Source organism: Haliotis cracherodii, unplaced genomic scaffold (genome assembly GCF_022045235.1).
Source record: "Haliotis cracherodii isolate W230 unplaced genomic scaffold, xgHalCrac1.p SCAF_8, whole genome shotgun sequence".
In the NCBI taxonomy this organism is placed as follows: Eukaryota; Metazoa; Mollusca; class Gastropoda; order Lepetellida; family Haliotidae; genus Haliotis; species Haliotis cracherodii.
In genome coordinates, this window is record NW_027266341.1 from 33,868,514 (window position 1) to 33,890,759 (window position 22,246).

The following is a 22,246-nucleotide window of genomic DNA, read 5'->3' on the forward strand; positions in this document are numbered from 1 at the left end:
TCAAGAACTGCGGTAAGATACACACGGGTGCTACATACCCTACAGACCCGTGAAGATCCGGGGTAGAATAGGTCTTCAGCAACCCATGCTTGCCGTAAATGGCGACAATGCTTCTCGTAAGAGGCGACTAACGGGATCGGGTGGTCAGGCTCGCTGACTTGGTTGATGCATGTCATCGTATCCCAATTGTGTGGATCGATGCTCATGATATCAATCATTGGATTGTCTGGTCCAGACTCGATTATTTACAGACCGCCGTCATATAGCTGGAACATTGCTGAGTGCGGCGTTAAACAACAAACGAACAAACTTTCAATGATTCCGTTTAGCAGCCTCGTATTGAGTCTGTGGTTGGTTGGCACATGTTATGCGAAAACTTCGGGTATGTAGAATATGTCGAACACAGGTTTTATGTCGAACATAGGCTATGTCGAACACAGGTTATACCGAACAAACGTTATGTCGAATTGAGTATGTGTGATATACCGACCATTGCTTATAAGTCGGTATTTTGCCTAATAAGTACCCGTGAAGATCCGGTTTAGAATTGGTCTTCAGCACCCATACTTGTCGTAAGAGGAAGAGGCGACAAACGGGATCGGATGGTCAGGCTCGATGCATGTCATCGTATACCAATTGTGTAGATTGATGCTCATGATGTCAATCACTGGATTGTCTCTTCCAGACTCGATTATTTAGAGACCGCCGTCATATAGGTGGAAAATTCGCCACGTTAAACAAACAAACAAACAAACAAAGAAACAAACCAGCTAAATAAGTGAGTCATAGACTGAGTTTCTTACACCGCAGTACTTAAGTCTAATGATTTAACCACTACCCCATTGCTTAACAACGTGCATGAATGTACCGACTGGCACATGAACGATAAGCTGGTTTTCTAACCCTTGACGTTCTCTGTGAATTTGTTGGAGGTGTTTTGGAATAAAAAAAGGGCATTTAGTCAACCTTATTAGAGAAGTTGACGTTCCAATCGATATCACTTGCTGGAACAACGTGATGCGTCACTCTCAAGGTTTCTGGAAGAAGAGTCAGCCCACTAAAAACTCACCATTGGTTGCCAGCTAGGTTCACTACACAGCCGGAGAGTTCTTCACATAATCATTCTCCAATTGTGCCTCTTGAGAAATGGAACTCAGTTCTTTGAAGTTTGTGGCCGTGGGAGAGGGCGGTGCGACAAGTAACGCGAATTATGTTTGTTGCAGCGGTATTTATTCTAAGCGGCACTTGTTGCATTGTTGTCCAAGGCGCCGAAATAGTAGAGTTACGTCCCTTGCAGGATCCGTGCTCTTGGGTATCTTCAGTAAACGTCTGTGATCTCAATATTACTTTTGGCTTGTCTCCAGTATAAAACACGATGTGAAAGAGCTGCAGTAATGTTGACAATGAAGTTATTTTGCTTTGTCACTTCTTCAAATATTCAACTCCTATCACTGTTGATGACAATTGTCACCGGGTTAAAGTCTAATTGACCTTCGGTTGGACATGCAGTGTGCAGACTTGCAGACATACATACAGGAACAGACATACAGAAACCGATTATCAAACATAAGAGACATGATTAAGACATACAGACAGGACGCAGATATACGGACAGACAGTCATGATTAAGACATACAGACAGGACGCAGATATACGGACAGACAGTCATGATTAAGACATACAGACAGGACGCAGATATACGGACAGACAGTCATGATTAAGACATACAGACAGGACGCAGATATACGGACAGACAGTCATGATTAAGACATACAGACAGGACGCAGATATACGGACAGACAGTCATGATTAAGACATACAGACAGGACGCAGATATACGGACAGACAGTCATGATTAAGACATAGAGACAGGACGCAGATATACGGACAGACAGTCATGATTAAGACATACAGACAGGACGCAGATATACGGACAGACAGTCATGATTAAGACATAGAGACAGGACGCAGATATACGGACAGACAGTCATGATTAAGACATACAGACAGGACGCAGATATACGGGCAGACAGTCATGATTAAGACATACAGACAGGACGCAGATATACGGACAGACAGTCATGATTAAGACATACAGACAGGACGCAGATATACGGACAGACAGTCATGATTAAGACATACAGACAGGACGCAGATATACGGACAGACAGTCATGATTAAGACATACAGACAGGACGCAGATATACGGACAGACAGTCATGATTAAGACATACAGACAGGACGCAGATATACGGACAGACAGTCATGATTAAGACATACAGACAGGACGCAGATATACGGACAGACAGTCATGATTAAGACATACAGACAGGACGCAGATATACGGGCAGACAGTCATGATTAAGACATACAGACAGGACGCAGATATACGGACAGACAGTCATGATTAAGACATACAGACAGGACGCAGATATACGGACAGACAGTCATGATTAAGACATAGAGACAGGACGCAGATATACGGGCAGACAGTCATGATTAAGACATAGAGACAGGACGCAGATATACGGGCAGACAGTCATGATTAAGACATACAGACAGGACGCAGATATACGGACAGACAGTCATGATTAAGACATACAGACAGGACGCAGATATACGGACAGACAGTCATGATTAAGACATACAGACAGGACGCAGATATACGGACAGACAGTCATGATTAAGACATACAGACAGGACGCAGATATACGGGCAGACAGTCATGATTAAGACATACAGACAGGACGCAGATATACGGGCAGACAGTCATGATTAAGACATACAGACAGGACGCAGATATACGGACAGACAGTCATGATTAAGACATACAGACAGGACGCAGATATACGGACAGACAGTCATGATTAAGACATAGAGACAGGACGCAGATATACGGGCAGACAGTCATGATTAAGACATAGAGACAGGACGCAGATATACGGACAGACAGTCATGATTAAGACATACAGACAGGACGCAGATATACGGACAGACAGACCTGTATTTTGTTAAGTCAGGTTTCGGCCGTATCTAGAACGCTGACCCTCTTCTGTTAGTATCTGTTTCACGTTTCACAATATTTTTTTATCTAGAAACTACTCACTCCTCTCTGTCGTAAGTAGAAAAAGCCCGTATGGCACTGGAGCATGCTTAAGTAGAGGAGAGGTTTCTTTGAAGCTGTACTCTGTCAATTTCACGCATTGGGTATACTACAGATGTCTCTGGTCGCCCTCGAGAGAGGTCATGCCACGCGTGCACCAGAAGAAGTCTCAAAAAAAAGATTTTAACTGACTGCCGGTTCAATATTGAACAGAATGTTTTTTTTGAGTTATTTCGAGTTCTCATACTCAATACGTCTTTTAAGAGACACACCAAAGGCCATTTTATGAATTTCCATAATTGATAATGCTTTTATAGGCTTACGGTGTTGATGTTATTTCTTTAGCAAAAATGACACTGGTTGCGATCGCAATTGAGAAAACCACGCACTTCAATCAGTTGTATTGATCATTCTTGTCCGGGTAATACTCACCGAGCCGAACCTGTCAATAAATATCGGGTTTGGATGGCGTGAGTTTAGAAAGGTGCGTCATTCCAAGACAATATGCAACTACTCACTGCATGAGTTAATTGTGAAGTTTTGAAAAGAAATTACTCTAAATAGGACAAATGTGCAAAACATTCCAGACTATTTATGTTCAGTGAAACGCACGATGATCTGGACACGCGATTCCGTAATATGAATAGAATAGAATATGACTTGGAACCTGGAGATTTGAAGCACGATCTTGCATCTACGTCTGTATCACTCGGATTGTCAATACATGTTGAATTGCCAATCTGGGTATTACAAAGTCAATGTGTTTTATAAGATTGCTTCGTTGAGCCGCGTTCCAACTCACGGGGGTATTAGTGCCAAGATGCACTGAGTAAGTGAGGGAATTTAACGCCGCTTTGAACAGTATTTCAGTTACATCACAGCTTGATGCGGGTGCTGATGCAGATCATAGGTCCCACTTTGGTTAAACCCACGAGCAAGGGTATGGTGCTAACAAACCTGGAAACATAATCGGGGCGAATCTGCATTCGAACCACGATCAAATGATTAAGCCAAGCCAAAGGGACGCAACTCTACACCGCGATTAGACGACAGGGCCACCTGGTCCCCCAAGACCCAGTGAAAATGGATTGGTTCTGCTGTTTTCGTGTTGTAACAGTTGGTCTGTCACACGTATAAAACATGCAGCGGTGCGGATCCCAAGATCCAGCTGACGGATGGTCTCGATGTTATCACCTTTGTATGGCTTAATGAAAAATCTGTTAGGCCGGACCCGCTATTCTAGACTGCGTTTCCCCGGACGATTCATTATGAACGGTACCGTCTGGATAACCGGAGTTTTTACTGCTCAGTGTAACCCTTTGTGGTCTGCACCCATCTTCCCGAGGCAAGAGCGCCCACTAGCCTTTTTATCAAAGTAGAAACTAGGCTTTGAAATAGGCCAGTGGACAACTCGCGTCGGGAAGATTGTCTGTAGCATGTTGATTCGAAAAACCTCGCTTTCCTGAAGTTTGTTGTTTGGAACGCTTCGTATAATACAAAGCACGTTTCTCAATGACAGTTACTCGTTTCGGAAAATAATTTGATGATTTAATTGAAAATGTCCGATTAACTGAGTTTCATCCAATAATTATTTCAACAGTGATGGTAAAGTTGCAATCTGATTTTACTGTTGTACGACGAGTGAGTGAGTGAGTTCGGTTTGACGCTGCTTTAAACAGAATTGTAGTCACATCATAGCGTGTTTGCTTGATAGGAGGAACAATACCTTATTCATTCACGTTTCAGTCATTTGGCCATCAGTGTTTCCACGTTGACGCTGTTGCCAAGTGCCCCCACCCCTCCACCCTATACCTCTACCCCCTTGCCCTCGTGTTCCCCATTAGGCCCCACCCCCATATATTTCACAACGTGGTTAAGCTCTATTCCTTCCATACTTACATCATGTTGGTATTTCCGAGCTCTTCATTCTGACATGATGTTGGTATTTGTTTTCATACTTACGTGATGTTGGTATTTCCGATATTTTTCTCCTCCCTTTCTGCTGGTGGCAGTGGAGCCCATGCAGCAGGCCAACCCTCCCTTCCCGTGTTTCGTCCTCCACCACTGGAATTAATCTACCCACGCACTGATGTAGAGACGTGCCCCCGTCGTACAAACCATGGCTCCCATGTCAGACCTTTAGTTCATCAGTTTCTGTCCTCAGACACTAGTACTTATCGACCTCCGCAACAGAGTGGATCAATGACCCCAGATTACCTATCACAGCCCTCGCCATGTTCTGTCACGATAGCAGAAACCCTAAAATAGTAGATACCCAGAATAATCGATACCACTGAATAGTAGATACACTAGAATAGTAGGTACCCTTCAATTATCGATACTCAAGAATAGTAGAGATATTAAGAATAGTAGATACCTTAGAATAGCAGATACCCTACAATAGTATATACCCAGCAAGAGTAGATATCCTGCAATAGAAGATACCCTTCAAGAGTAGCTACCCTGCAATAGTAGATACCCTGAAAAGTAGATACTCTAGAATAGAATAGTAGATACCCTGGAATAGTAGATACCCTGAACAATCTATAGAAACGCCATCACCGGATGTCCACCGTTATACAACCCAGACCTTCACACTCTAGACACATCATATCCTGTTCCGTCCGTGGTTTCCCCCGTTATACAACCCAGACCTTCACACTCTAAACACACCATCTCCTGTTCCGTCCGTGGATTTCCCCCGTTTTACAACCAAAAACCTTCACGCTCTAGACACACCATCTCCTGTTCCGTCCGTGGTTTTCCCCGTTATACAACCCAGACCTTCACACACTAGACACACCATCACCTGTTCTTTGTCCGAGGATGTCCGCCCGACAGCCAAGACGCTAATACCCTGACATCCGGACCAACCATGTCTGTTTTCTACCTCCAGCTTCTGATGTTCGTGTACTTCCTGACTCTGGTGTGGGTGCTGGCCCTGGCTCTGCTGACGGTGCCGCTGGTGTTGCTGGGCATGCTGTTCATCCTCACTGGACACACTGGCCTCACCTGCATAGATCTCAAGAACTACGGTAAGACACACACGGGTGCTCTATACCCGACTGACCCGTGAAGATCCGGGATCGAACAGGTCTTCAGCAACCCATGCTTGCGACTAAGCTTCTCGTAAGAGGCGACTAACGGGATCGCGTGGTCAGGCTGGCTGACTTGGTTGATGCATGTTATCGTATCCCAATTGCGTGAATCGATGCTCATGATGCCAATCATTGGATCGTCTGGTCCAGATTTGATTATATACAGACCGCCGTCATATAGCTTGAATATTGCTGAGGGCTGCGTTAAACAACAAACAAACAAGACGAGGGGCGAGGGGCGAGGGGCGAGGGGCGAGGGGCGTTCTATATGTTTTACAACTTCAATATAAGACCAAGTCGCAGAAGATCTTTTGCACTTTTTTTTCATTATAATCTCCATTCACCTCATTACGCTTATTCCATTTGTCCTTCAAGCTGTAATACTAACAACGCGTGTGGTCTGGCGTTGATTAATGAATAATTTGCATAGTCGTATATGCAAGGGGGCGACGTATGGTTCTCAGTAGGAAGTGACGACTTGGAGACGATGGCTTGCGGTATATACAGTTTTACTTTATACATGTAGATATATACATACAAAAGACACTATGTCCCAGGTCAGCACATAGTGGTAGTGGTTGTTGTCTAGGTGCCCCGGAAGCACCAAGCCTAACCCTAGCTAGGCTAAGGGTAAGGCCTTTCTTTCTCAATCATTCTGGACCAAGGCTTATACAGCCAAGGTCACCTGACATTTAGTAAGTGATAAATATAAATGTAAACAGTAATTCATCAGCAGGATGGCAGACAGTCGATGTACACAAAAATAGGGATTAACAATTAGGATAAGCATCTCATAAATAACAGCAATTAAGTATTTCAAGGCATATAGATGTCATGGCTCCAGGGTAATGAGTCTTTGCAATAAAATGTTCTTCAGACAATGGGTGTCGTACATCAGTCGCTATGACAATACCACTTTTATAGAAATCCGCATATTGGCCATCTAACCACGCCTCTGTGGCAACCTTTACGTCCTCGTCATCCTGGAAGCGTCTTCCACGTAGGGCAGATTCCATTTGCAGGAAGAGGAAATAGTCACTGGGGGCTAAGTCTGGGCTGTAGGGTGGGTGACTCGATTGTTTACAGCCCTCCGTCATACAGCTGGAATATTGCCGAGTATGGCGTTAACAAATAAACAAACAAAACTTCTCATTTTCGTGGACGGGGTCAGGTAGGGTTGAATTGATAACAGATAAGGACCTTAAGGTGAACAACACCTGCCTTAAGATAATATAAACTATTAATTATAGTGGGGCGGTTGGGTAGTCTAGTGGTTAAAGCGTTGGCTCGTCACGCCAAAGACCCGGGTTTGATTCCCAACATGGGTACAATGTGTGAAGCACATTTCTGGTTCCCCCGCCGTGATCTTGCTGGAATATTGCTAAAAGCAGCGTAAAACCATACTCACTCACTCACTCACTCATTAATTATAGTTGTGAAAGGGTAGAGTCTGTGGTAAATATAAGAACAATTAAATAAATTATAAATTTAGAACAAAACTCGGGTATAGTGCTAACAAACATAGAAACATTATCTGGGCGAACCCGATTTCGAACCCGCGATCATATCGGTCTCTGGCGTGCCCAAGGGACGCAACTCTGCACAGCGAATTGCGACGCCCGAGACGACTGGACCACCCGTGCCCCCAATTTGATCCTAAATAGATATGGACACCTGACAATAAAATCCACATGCACAACAGAAGAACCAACGGGCAAAGAATAAAACATTGGAAATGCTAAGAGGTGGGGGGATGGTTTTGTTGAGCTTACCCAAAATGACAACTTAAGATATGGATTCCAAAGGATGGACTACGCATTGGAAAGTTCTATGCCTTGTTGGTGTGCACGGATGTTTCACCAGAACAATGGCGGACATCGAGACAGTTATTGGCGCATAATTCGTCTCAGTGATGATGCTGACATTCTTCTAGCAACAGGGTCAAATTAGACTTGCTGATTCCAGTATTGACAAAGTCATCTCGAACGAGACAATGGGTGGAGTCGGCTAGTTTCACGCATAATTGAAAATCCAGTTTTCAAAATGTTACCATTCAGGTTTATTTATTCTACAAATTATTTCAACTTGTGAGGGTGTTGACGCAGCAAAGAACTGTCTGAGTCTGGAGTTTTGCGACGCAGAATGTTTTGAGTTTCATTGTCAACAACAGAGGCGTTTCCCAGATTACCAGCTGCCTGTTTTTACTGCGGACGGATCGAGTGACCAAGATGGAGTGCCTCGATACAACATTACTTTCCTCTGGCCTACATTTTTGCGACAGATATATTCAAAATCGTGCCGAGTGACAACCAATGTTGATCCTATCTTTCCGTTATGGCAGATAATGCTTTGTCGATATACACTTCTTCAGCACGAGAACCTGCCTTTGTTTTATCCATAGATTAGTTACTTGTTGATCGGTTAAGCTGGCAGACGACACTCCGCGTGAGCTCGTGCAGGAAAGCATGCAGGTTGGTTCGTGGCCTGCATTCTCTGCACATGTGTAGCTTGACAGCTCAGCAGACGACAACTATGGTGTGTTTCCCGTGTGCCACACGGACACAGCAAGAAGAGGAAGCCATATTCACGAAGTGCTTCTAAGGCGGGAAAAAGATCGATAAGGATTAATCATGTTTGCATATTGACCTAAGACACATATATGGGAGATGCAGTTCAGTATCGATAACAGTTTGAGGCACACTGTTTAGGACTGATGCAAATTGAGAATTCCTTTTCTTGTGATAAACAATAAACTGTAATCTAACGCGGTGGATGACGCTCGACGAACAGAAAGCCCCGCAGTCTTAATATGTGACCTTTTAAGAGGTTTGCCCCGAAACTGCCTGAGTATATGAAAGAGTGGGAGATTTGCACAGTACCAGACTAAACCATTACACTCAATTGAATAAAAAGGTTGATGATACCACTTGTTTCACAAGGGAAAAGCTGTTTACATCAAATGCCAAATGTGAACCGTTGATAGGAAAATGGGAAGCCCATTTTCAGTTCGCACATAATTTATGAACGACATGGAACACGGATGTAGTTTGGATGGTTGATGAAAGTCCACTTGCGCATCCTTCTACGGAAATAGATAAGTCCAAAGACCGACAAAGTGTGACCTTAAAAGATTACCACGTCCAGGAAAGTCCTGGATCATAAAGGTACTGTACTCAACAGGCATTCTGAGCTTTCATCGCTCTCATATAGTGTAGTGCTCCTTCGCCTTGTTATTAAGAGGACACACTGGGGATCTGAAGGTTCAAACCGCTGAGGGAGAATTCTAACTGGTTGGTCGGGTGGTCGGGAAGACCGTTCATCTCAGTTCGATCCCTGCATCGGTACAATATGTGAAGCCAAGCCTCTGTGCCTTCCTTGGGGATGTCATCTTACCCCAATTGCGTGGATCGATACTCATGATGTCAATAACTGGATTGTCTGGTCGAGATTCGAATATTTACAGACCGCTGTCATATAGCTGGACTATTGCTGAGTGCGGCGTGAAACAACAAGTAAACAAACATTATTGAACTTAATAATGATATAGCAGATTTAGCAGAGATTTCTTATGAATATAGAAAGTGTTTTGTTGAGAAAAAGCCATACTTCATGATTGTTTTCTTTTGGTAATGCCGTACGTCTCTGTACGAACCCAGGTGTCCGTGGGCCGGGGGAACAACCACACATGGGGGATTGTGGATAATGGATGATACTATTGACTGATGCAAGGGCCAGACAGCGGAGTGACGTAGCAAAGAAATGCTAGGAAGATTTATGGCAAGTTCCCAATTATTATCAGAGAAGGAGCAGAGTAAGGAAGACCATGCACATGTAAAGACAGCTCAGACTCGCGGCAGACCACGCGAATTAAGAACGAGACACGGGACAAAAATGAAAATACTTAAACTATTCTTTATATGTATAAGTTACGCTGTTATGGGACCCCTGAAGATCCGAGGTAGAATAGGTCTTCAGCAACCCATGTCGTAAGAGGCGAACAACGGGATCGGGTGGTCAGACTCGCTGACTTAGTTGATGGATGTCATCGATCCCAATTGCGTGGATCGATGCTCATTATGTCAATCACTGGATTGTCTGGTCCAGACTCGATTATTTACAGACCGCCATCATATAGCTATAATATTGCTGAGTGCGGCGTTGAATAACAAACAAACAAACAAACGCTCTTATGATATGACCACGATGAACAGGAAGCTGGAAGTCCTGACGAGCAGATGGCAAGTGCTGGCATAAGAAGCAGAAGAAACAAAATCAAAATGTCACTTCAAATTATCCAAACTTATTGGCTCATGATACCACAATGTACACCTTACAACCAGCATGTCCAGAGCAGACGACACCGCGCGAAGGCAAGACACTAATTTTGATCAGCAAGACAGACAAAGCGTGTGAATTCGAATTATACGTCACATCTGTAGAATAGATAGCAGATATCTGATAATATCCATGAAAGTGTGTCAGTCAGGGGGAAAATATGTTTCAGCAGACGACATTCCTTATGAAGACAACGATTCAAATTATTGACAGCAGACGACATAGATGAACACAACGGTTTCAAACATTGACATATTCCAGAATCGGAAAGCAGTCGTGGCTGAAAATGACAGAGTTCATTATCACGCCACAATGCGCTGACTCCTTTCACCGACGTACTGAATTACGGTAACAGCCAACATGCGTAATGGCTGCGGATGCTAGAGGTGGTGGCGCCCCGATGCTGCGACGTTATCCTTTGCTTCATAATGGTCGGATAGTGTCCACTTTGTGTGTCCTTAAAGTTGCAACGACATTGTACCAATGGCGTCTTTTAGCAGTGTGTTGGACATGAGTGCGGGAACTAGGCTATCGTAGTGAAACTGGGCATTTAGAAAACTATCGACCAGAACTGTATTTGTTGAAAAAATATGTTTTGCGGAAAAGGAGGAGAATGTGAGGTTTCGCAAGAAAGTTTCTTAGTGTCTTGATGGACCCTCTTGACTGATCTGGAATGTGGCTGGCTGTCCTAGTGTGTCATCGTACTCCCGTGACGTGATGATAGTATCTGTTATCTGGTTTGTCTACACCCGATAAGGAGGGCAAGATTCGCTGTGCAGAGTCACGTCCCTTGGGCACGCCCGAAACCTTTGATCGTTGGTTCGAATCCCGGTTCGTCGTGATTATGTTTCTATCTTTCTATGTGTGCTAGCACCATTTGGTAAACGTCTGAGACTTCGAGTTTTCCTTCCATATTAAGCTGAAACGTCATGATATAACTGGAACACTGTTCAAAGCAACGTTTAACAGAACTCACTCACTCACTCACATCACCTGGTGTTAATCTATACACTTACAAGTTAGTAATTACAGCTATCATAACTGTAAATATGACAACCAACTACGGTTCTCTGAAGCTCGCTCTTCAACTTCATCAAAGTGAATGAGTGAGTTGGGTTTAACGCCGCTTTTAACAGTACTCCAGTTATATCACGGCGTGTCAGCTTAATGTGGGAGGAAAGCCCGAAGTGATGCAGGTCTCGGACGTTTACCACTTCGGGAAACCCACGAGCACGGGTATGGTGCTGACAAACCTAGAAACATTATCGGGGCGAACCAGGATTCGAACCCACAATCAATCATAGGTTGTTTCTGGCGTGCCCAAAGGGACGCAACTCTGCATAGCGAATCGCGGCGCCTAAGACGACTGGGCCACGTGCGCCACAACCCCACCAACCCCCCACCCCCGCATCCCAATGTTATTTCTTTATATCACATGTTTTTATAACTCTTAAGGTTTCATCGTGGTAAAGTCATCTGGTGCTTATCCATACACACTAGCAAACAAGTATTAACGCTTCGTCTATAGTGTAATAGTGTCAATCAATTACCAGACCCTGTAGTACGGTCATCAACCTAGTCATGAAAGGCAGTGTTCTGAAACTTGAAGAAATTCAGTGATGGAATGTAGCCATCAAACTAAATGCTGAAAGTGTGATTCATTGGGTGACCTGTCTTATAAAAAGAGTCTTGGCCAGTGCTCTCTGTTGGTCGTCTGGGACCACCAGTTTCCGAGTACACAGTCCAAGGCTGATTTTGTTCGCCTACGGCTAATGACGTTCCTGGGGGAAACTTAGAACCAATGAGTCCTGCATATTGGCTCGATGGAAGACTCTGCCTCCTGAACCTTATAATCAAATTAGAACCCTGGCTTTGGATCAACTGGAGTGTGTGAAGGATGTTTTACTTCCAGTCAGCAATATTCCAGCTATATCCCGATGGTCTGTGAACGACGATAATGGGCCCGGGAAACGACGAGCTGACAGCATGACCAACGATCCACGCCTTCGCGGCATAATGTCACGCAGGCTACATGTTCACAAACTGTGACCACCCAATCCTCTTTTCAATCGCCTGTTGGGGTCATGCTGGGGTTTATTCTATTCTACCCTGGTGCCCCCTTGAGTAGAAGGTAGAGATGCTAAAGCTAATATGCTTAATGTGTTTTCCTGGGAGTCTGATGCAAGAATGCTTCATGTAGTTGACACTAGTGAAACTAGTCCAGTTCCAATACGAGACCACACTTGGACCACTTTGTTTCTTGTTTAACGCCTCCCTCAGCAATACTTCAGCTATATGACGGCGGTCTGTAAATAATCGAGTCTGGACCAGACAATACAGTGATTGATATCATGAGCATCGATCTACGCAACTAGGGTACGATGACGTGCATCAACCAAGTCAGCGAGCCTGGCCACCCGATCCCCTTAGTCTCCTCTTTCGGCCAGCATAGTCGCCTTTTATGGCAAGCATGGGTTGATGAAGATCTATTCTACCCCGGATCTTCACGGGTCCGGGGACATTACCATCTTTGTACCGAGATGACCTATGGAATTGAGCTTACCTGAGTGTGGTCGTCAGAAGGATGTTTTACAGTTGATTGAGTAAATGATCGTGGGCTGACTTTTATAACATGGTGGAACCCACAATCACTAACGTGCGGCAGACATACATAGATTCAAACACGTACCCCGGATTCAGCACGGCAAAGGGACGCAACTTTGCAAGCCAATTGGGGTATATAGTGCTGCACGCTATACAGTACTGGAATGATGCAGCACATCAATTGTAACGCCAGGGGTATAATGTGTTACAGTATTGGGTTCTTGTGCTGATGTTTCCATCTCATTTTAGAAACAATCCCGAAAATAAAGAACCAGTATATTCTATCAAAGGATGTTAGTCAGTGTCTTGCGTCAGAGGATTTCAATTGTCCATCAAAGACAAAGCCTACTCTAAGGGACAAAAGAAAGCTAGGGAAATTGTACCTAATGTATATATAAAACCGAATCAATATCCTATTTGCACGATAAGGATTGAATTCCATACATGCCTTCATCTGGATTTGAAATTCTAACCCGCAGGTGTAGAAATTCATCTCAGTTAGTTGCGTTGTAGTCTCATCTCGGCTCAGACGAATTCTTAAACAGTAATATGCATTGTCCCAGTGGCTGGGTTGGCATCAACTTTATATCGTTTTGGACGGATAGGCAGTAGAATACTTTGGTGCACATTCAACTACAAACAAACGGAATTCCATCAAGGAGGCTGGCGGGTTCTCAAACTGGTCCGACTCCCTGGAATATTGAACAACGCGTGGTATGCATATCATCATACCAGTTTAGCTGCGTAGTCACGGGTCTATTTTTGATATGGTACATATGCTATGGGAACGCGATATATTTACTACTTCTGATTAGTGGCAGGTAAGCCGCTACAGGGTTCTGGAATAGGTGCCAATGGAAGCGAGACAAGAGTTTCCTTGACAACTCAACAAACAGTTACTTCATTGCCACCTTTCGGCTGTTATTTCAAAGATGTCTTAGAGCAGGACCCGTGAAGGTCGGGGTAAAAGGCGACTATGCATGTCGTAAGAGGCGACTAACGGGATCGGATGGTCAGGCTCGCTGACTTGGTTGATGCATGTCATCGATTCCAATTGTGTGGATCGATACTCATCATATAAATCACTGGATTGTCTGGTCCAGACACGATTATTTACAGACCGCCGTCAAATAGCTGGAATATTGCTGAGTGCGGCGTAAAACAACAAACAAACCAACTAAACCAATCTTAGAGCAGGATATGCTTAACCTTTTCGCCAACACATGGCGTCATCACTGATGTGCGGTTATCCATTCAAATGATTTGCATAACTATGTTGCATTTTACGCCCAGTGTAATCTGGTTGAGCAGATAATCGAGACTGTTTATTCTTGGCGTGGACGTCTTGAATTTAGCAATATGGTGGGGCCTAAAAATCCGGACCCTGTTTTTTGTTGAGGAATTTTGAACGTGCTCAGGTAGGTACAAGTGCCTTATCCGAACAGGTTGTGCCGATCGTGCCAACACCACCAGTAGTGTGCTCTTATGGTGGTAGGGTAGCTCAGTACTTCAGGCGTTCTCTCGTCACTCTGAAGACGAGTTTGATTTCCTAGATGGTACAAACTCACCCAGGCGTCCAATAATCTCTTTGTTCACTCTTTTACCTTGGTGTTACAGAATTTTTAATACGGTTTTACGGCTGATATATATTTAAATTGGAAATACAATCGTCAGACTGGGCGTCATTGTATGTCCTGGGTTGGTGTCTGCAAGGGTATGCAAGTTACATTCCTTGGCCGTGCCATGATCCGCTTCGCCCCGATAATGATCCAGTATGTGTCCATATCGGTTTAGTGGGCTGTACCAAGGTGTTAAACTTCACTAAGATGACCTAAGTTACTTAAATCTTTCTCTCTCATTATGATAGACTACCATTTAATATATAAAATCTTATATTATACAATACCCTTCTTGACTCTAAATATAAAAATTAAAAATGTCCCTATGCTGATTTCATGTGGAATAGAGCTAGCTAAAGCTGGCTAGACTTGCTTTTGTATACGTTTCTAGATTGTTATTCCATGAGATAAACATATTCCACAGTCATGTTGCAGGACCATCGCTATGACTACATGTATTATTGCAGCTGAAATACGTTTCAAGGCGGCGGGGGCGGATGGGTAGCCAAGTGGTTAAAGCCTTCGATCGTCACGCCGAAGCCCCGGGTTCGATTCCAAACATGAGTACAATGTGTGAAGCCTATTTCTGGTGTCCCCCACCGTTATACCGAAGACCCGGGTTCGATTCCCGACATTGGTACAATGTGTGAAGCCCATTTCTGGTGTCCCCCGCTATGATATTGCTGGAATATTGCTAAAGGCGGCGTAAAACCATACTCACTCACTCTGGTGTCCCCCGCTATGATATTGCTGGAATATTGCTAAAAGCGGCGTTAATACATACTCACTCACCCATTCACTCATGCATGTTACGACCCATGAAGTGCAATAATCTTAAACCCTATGTCCCCTCAGAATGTCACATCACAAACCAAGGCTCATGTTCATCAACGTTAGACAAATGTTCTTGCCGAGTTGAAACATGACAACCGCAACATTACTGTTTCCCTGCAATTGAATACACGCTCGAGGGCACGTCCGTGTTGAAGGTTCTTGTGATGTGAAGTCGGTTATTGGATAGCATCGTGTATTTCTGACATCTGCCGACATCACTTTACATGCATCCCTTCACGGCTGGTTACAATGCTGTGTAATAGTGTGGAATGTTCGTATGAGCAACATGGAGTTATGAAGAACCATCTATTCAGTGGGGGTTAATTAACAACGATTGTCACTACAAAACTACAAAAAGGCGCTGGACTGGAAAACGTTTCTTTTATAGTTGTCTAAGGTGCCACAGTTCACTGCAGAAATCTCTGTGTTTAATTCCCATGGTGTGTCAGAAACCTTTGGACATGGGTTCGAATCCCAGTTCCCTTGGTTTGTCAGCACCATGGGTGCTCCTGGGTTTCATCAAAGTGGTGAACACTGAAACTGCATCCTTTCGGGATTCATCTTCCCTTATAAACTAAGCAAAATAAGTGTTCCTTAACTTCTTTTGAGTATATATAACTGAATTACTAAAAGCGGCGTTAAACCAAAAGCCACTCACTCGACACGTGAAGATCCGGAGTAGAATAGGTCTTCAGCAGCCCATGTTTGGCCCAAGTGGCGACTATGACCCACAACAAAGACCCCCTCACCAAGTACCAACCCGTTGATGACTCATAACGCTGTATGATACATGGGGGTGTTCCTGGATATTCTCTCTCCAGATGGAATCCAAATCGGAATAACTCTTGGTGTTTTTTGCTTATGATGTAAATGAGAAAAAGTATTCCGTAACATAAGCCCTTCTCCATGAGTCATCCAAAATAATGGAGTTTTTTCAACTTCTAACACATCATAAACCTGAAAGCCGTAGCTTAACTTTCATTTTCATCAGTGAAATTAATAGGAATTATATGTCAGCCTTTCCTTCGGCCATCTTTCTTTCCTCTTACCGGTCAGTAAGAGACGAAGAAGACCTCAACCTGTTTCCTGAATGGCAGCAGATGTTTCGGGGACCTCATTTTAGTGAGAAAAAATACCACAGCCGGCATTACAAATTAGTTTTGAATTGAAGGAATAAAAAGTGCACATCGTGTGTGCCTTTCTTATGAACTGTCTTGTAATGTCCCTCTTCTCTCGAACCATGTGGTGTAGAACACGTCTCCGACTGTTGACTGATGCGTGTGTCCTGGAGAATACGTTTCAACAGAGGGTAGGCGGGCACCATTTAAATGAAATCATCTCTTCCTTGTCACATTTCATTAGGAACATTTATCATGTTTTTGGTTTGTTTGTTTGTTATTGTACGCCGCACTCAGCAATATTCCAGCTCTTGACAACATGAGCATCGATCCACACAATTGGGATACGATGACATGCATCAACTAAGTCAGCGAGCCTGACCACCCGATCCCGTTAGTCGCTTCTCACAAGCATAGTCGCCTTTTACGGCAAGCATTGGTTGCTGAAGACCTATTCTACCTCGGTTCTTCACGGCTCCCATAAGAGCGTAACATGTACATATAAAGAATAGTTTAAGTTTTTTCATTTTTGTCCCGTGACTCTTTCTTGATTCGCGTGGTCTGCCGCAAGTCTGAGTCTGACCACCCGATCCCGTTAGTGCCTCTTAAGACAAGCATTGTCGCCTTTTACGGCAAGCATAGATTGCTGAAGACCTCTACTAACCCGGATATATGTATTATGAAATTTGTACAATATCATTCATTTTGTCTGCCTTTTCATCCGCCATCTTGCAATTTCACTTACCCTGGAACCATGTACTGTAGAAGAAACCTCGTGTTCACTTCATTTGAGCTGGCCCACGTGCCCTTGAGAATACCCTTGAGTGTAATGAAGTTCTTGGGGACATCGGTTGAGTGAGTTCCGCGAACATGGTTGGTCATACCGTTCCCCACCACACGCGAAGATGGGTCTCTTTTGGTATGTCTGGACCCTAGACCCTAAACTTGGTTACTGTCACATCATTTCTTTGTGCAAGATGTCATGGCAACCATTGGAAAATTTGTCGACAGCTTTTAGCATGATATGTAAGTTCTGTCGTAATTGAAACGTGCAATCTACCATGTGGCCTAACAACGATCTGCCGCGACAGTTAATTGGTTAGTTCAGGACTTTGTGAGGTTTTATTCCCATCTTGAGAGCAACCAATCTATTCCTTGCGTCAACACGTAATCAAATTGAACATTTTGGCAATCGTGTTATCTGGAAAGAAATATTGTTTCTCAACAGGCTATATTCGAGCCCCGACACTGATGTGACATGTGTGAAGCCTTCAGGGTCTGCTCGGAGTTGACTGGAGTTCAACTCGCTCTCTCCGTCCAAAAAATTGAAAGAAGGAACATGGTACCGAACTATCGGTTCTCGACTCGAGAAAGAATATGTTCCCTTAGACACAACCGGTAGTGAAGCCTGGCCTTTGGTTTCTTTTTCACTGGCAGTAATGGTCTCAGAAGGGACGTGAATCCATCTTTCCAATCGTCATATACGGGAGGAGGAATACTTTTGAACAGACCAATCAATCTTCAACACCCACGAGGGGAAATGTCTCTCTGAATTCAACCGGAAGTGATGTCACCACTCGCATAGCTTCGGCTTTTTTCGGTTGGCAACACTGGTTACTGCTCAGAGGTCTTGACAAAAATAGCGAGGCATCTCTCGTGGGATATGGATCTTGGTTGATTATTACTGAACGTGTTGACAACAACGGTTCGTATCCACACACCACACAAACCCCACTCCAACCCTTCCCCCGCCCTCACCAAAGTCTCCTATTGTCAAACTACCTCCGTAGACATTTGAAATAACGCCGTGTCTGTCAGACTTACATTTAATCGGTTTCTGTTAGTGACACCGGTTTCTTCATTTTTATTAGGTGAGATGGGGAAATGGGGTTTAACGTCGCAAACAAAATTATTGCACTTATATAGAGCCAAGTGAGTGTGTTTTCAGCTGCTTGTACTAGTCAGGACTAATGTCCTTTTGAGGCCCAGTCGTATAAGGCGCCGCGATTCGCCGTGCAGAGTTGCGTCCCTTGGGCACGCCAGAAACCTATGATTGTGGTTTCGAATCCCGGTTCGTCCTGATTATGTTTCTCGGTTTGTCAGCACCATACCCGTGCTCGTGGGTTTCACCGAAGTGGTAAACGTCTGAGACATGCATCACTTCGGGCTTTCCTCCCACATCACTTCGGGCTTTCCTCCCACATTAAGCTGACACGATATAATTGGAATACTGTTAAAAGCGGCGTTAAATCCAACTCACTCACTCACTCACTTTAACATGGATAGTATTGGATACACAACTCCGACACAATTTACTGACTCCGGGCCGACCAGTCCTTGTTTCATCCCCTCAATGTCAGTACGCCAGACAGGGTAACAAGTACCATCTGCTGGTGTATTTTGGTGTGACACGGCTGGGAATCGAACCCCGGACCTTCCGTTCTTCCGCGGACGGTCTAATCCACTAGACCACGTGGATGATGCACAGGACAGGGCCATTGGAGAGCCGATCTTGATGCTACATTAACCAATAAAGAAACTCTTGTTGGGGAATATTCCGAATTGAATGGAACGCTACTAAAAGGGGACAAGGTTTAGGACTAGATTGTACCACGAGCTCATATTGGATGGCATCGTGAACATCGGACATTAAACCTCCGAGGGAAGGGGAAAATCACATAAATTGGACAGTGGTGGGTGGTATCGCTGCTAGATCGCGTTGATTAATAATCTTGGTGACTGGAATCCTCAAACTGGTCTTCACAGCAAGCCCTCAGTAGAAGACGCTGACAACAACGGCCGTTAGGGTTCCTCCAAATCTTTCTCTGAATGTGATCGATGAAATGCTCCTACCATCATTTACTCCAACCTATAGATGTAAATTGATTTTTTCCCCTCGTTTTATTGGAATCGCGCAGCTTTTTATTTGTGAATAGTTAGGTAGTTTCTTGTGGAACCATTTATGGAACGTTGGGTAAAAACATTATCCTTATTTCGCAACCGTGTCCTGTGTTCTGCAACGTGTATATCCCATAATTCATAAATTAAGGTCGTAGTTAAGAGTCGTATTTTCCAAAATCTAAACTATGTGACAAACTGTTGTCCCAAATATGACATTTGTTACGTTTGACCACGTTCTGAATGGCATTGTGTGTTCATGTTCTCAGATAGTAATTATTATTAATTTTGCTGGACATTTATATAATTATACGAGCGGCATATCCAACGTCATCTTGTCGTTAAACACCTACTCAGCAATAACCCAGCTATATAATCTCGTCTGGCCAGAGGGGACACGGGTGGCCCAGTCGTCTAAGGCGCCGCGATTCCCTTGGGCACGCCAGAAACCTATGATTGTGGGTTCGAATCCCGGTTCGCCCCGATAATGTTTCTAGGTTTGTCAGCACCATACCCGTGCTCGTGGGTTTCACCGAAGTGGTAAACGTCTGTGACCTGCATCACTTCGGCTTTCCTCCCACATTAAGCTGACACGCCGTGATATAACTGGAATACTGTTAAAAGCGGCGTTAAACCCAACTCACTCACTCTTCTGACCAGAAAATCCAGTGATTGATATCATAAACATCAATCTACGCAATTAGGATACGATAACATGCATCAACCAAGCCAGCGAGTCTGACCGCTCAATAGTCGTCTCTTACGACAAGCATGGGTTGCTGAAGACCCAATTCTCACCCGGATCTTCATGGGTGTCAAACGTCGTCTAACCGGAAGCAGTCATGAGGAGGCCTTGTCGTGATACGGGGACATATCATTAACGTTAAATCGCCCTTCCCAAGCAAAACATTTCTGCAAACCTACACAAACTCTCTATGTAAAAGTGAAGGTGACAACAATCAGGAATTGTGTTCTGCAGTCTTCCACAGCCAGATGAGGCAACAGGTCCCCGAGGACCAAGATAAGACCCTATATGGCAAAGGTATCCCCTCTTAACACCAGTTTAGAAAACGTGCCATTCAGGACTTAGTGATGTTTTCCCATGACAAGATGCCTTAACGAACGGCAAGACAGCAATAACGATGTCTTGTGTGGAGGATGAAAACTAATAGTCCGGTAATAGTTTGTAGAAAGAAATGATGACTTTACAACAAGCCGTGGCCAGATAATTGACGTTTGGACGCTCTCTGCTACAGTAATCTTAGTGTTAGCCCTTGGCCCAACATAATCTTCTTACGAGGTCTAAAATAGACCAAACGTCACCTAAACTGTAACAATGGAATCTCACTCCTAGGCTTGTTCAGAGCTGGGAGGTCGAACGATTACGTCCAAAGTCATCCGTCAAGGTCGGTAATACTAAATTACCGTGATTGCGACCATCAGCGTTTCCCTGCCGCGGGCAAATGGCGTTTGTTTGTCATTGCCTTGATTGCTCCCCTTTCTCCGTCCGTGATATGTGGGTCAGGCCTGCAGTATCGCCACAACCGGGACGACGGACTGGGGCCCTATCGATCTGTCGCACCATCGTTCCACGGGTACCGAGAGAGCCATGATCGTCAATGGCATCACATGCACCGCTGCATCGTTCACTCAGCTCTTCATCTCCTTTAACATCGATCACTTCTGGAAATGGGACGTTTTACTCCCTCGTTCACCTCTATTCTGTTGTAAATTCTGGCTTTTAGAGCGCGGAAAATGATTGCGAATGTATACGAAAGAAGGTTTGCAAAGAAACCGTCGCACTTTCTTGATTGACACGCTGACTAACCTCGTCTTATTTGCGAGTAAATTGTACTTCGGTTCCACGCATATTGTATTGAGAGTTGTTGTATTTCTTAAAAGGGGTCGTAATTAAGATACTGACAGAGTTGAGTCGGAATTGAAGCTCCGTGGCACAAGCCGATATGGAGCGGTAATTATATTTATTCCGCTTATGCAATTTAAACTTGGTTAAAAAGAGCATATTTTTGTTATGAGCCCAGAACGATCTGGTGAGGAGTTTTTGTCAACTAACGCCTCATGTAATTCTCGTCTGGGTGATTTCCATGACACCTCGTTAAGTTTATTACCAAGGAGACGGGTAGTCTTTTTTAGTTTTAGCCGTTATTTTCAATAATCGTTATGTCTATCAATATCGGCGTGGGGTGATGTAAAGATGTTAGTACCTCTCACAGAGGATCGGGCTGGAGACTTGACGGCTAATACAGGAAATAGAATAGGTTGTTTTGCTTTGCTTCAAGTGCAAACGATGAGTTTATCAACTGCTGGGTTTTCTCACACAAGCGGGTGTTGTTTAATGGCGACCGGAGTTGACGTAAGCCATAACATTTACATGGTGTACTTCTAGCACGAGATAATTTTTTCTAATATTTTTTCAGGATTCTCGGAGAGAAATATGTGTGGCGAAGAGCTCAACGTCTTCACTACCAAGGTTGGTTTACATTTAATTTCTTATACAAGATAAGGGCCATTTGATTCATTTTGTCAGCCCCAATGGAGGATAAATTGGAACACTTTCCATAAATACTATAGCCCTCATTAGGGTAATTCGTTCCAGCTCACGAGCCCAAACCTGGA

At 44.1% G+C, this 22,246-nt stretch overlaps 1 protein-coding gene across 4 annotated transcripts in view; it reads left to right on the forward strand.

Annotated features, from left to right (window-relative positions):
* LOC139450776 (neuronal membrane glycoprotein M6-a-like) overlaps positions 1-22,246 on the forward strand; it is a 109,946-nt gene that overhangs the window by 77,658 nt on the left and 10,042 nt on the right. For all 4 annotated transcript variants that reach the window (XM_071232607.1, XM_071232608.1, XM_071232606.1 and 1 more), the window contains 2 exons: positions 6,000-6,138; positions 22,048-22,100. In XM_071232607.1, the coding sequence (XP_071088708.1) occupies positions 6,000-6,138; positions 22,048-22,100 (192 nt within the window). The remainder of the gene's footprint in view (positions 1-5,999; positions 6,139-22,047; positions 22,101-22,246) is intronic.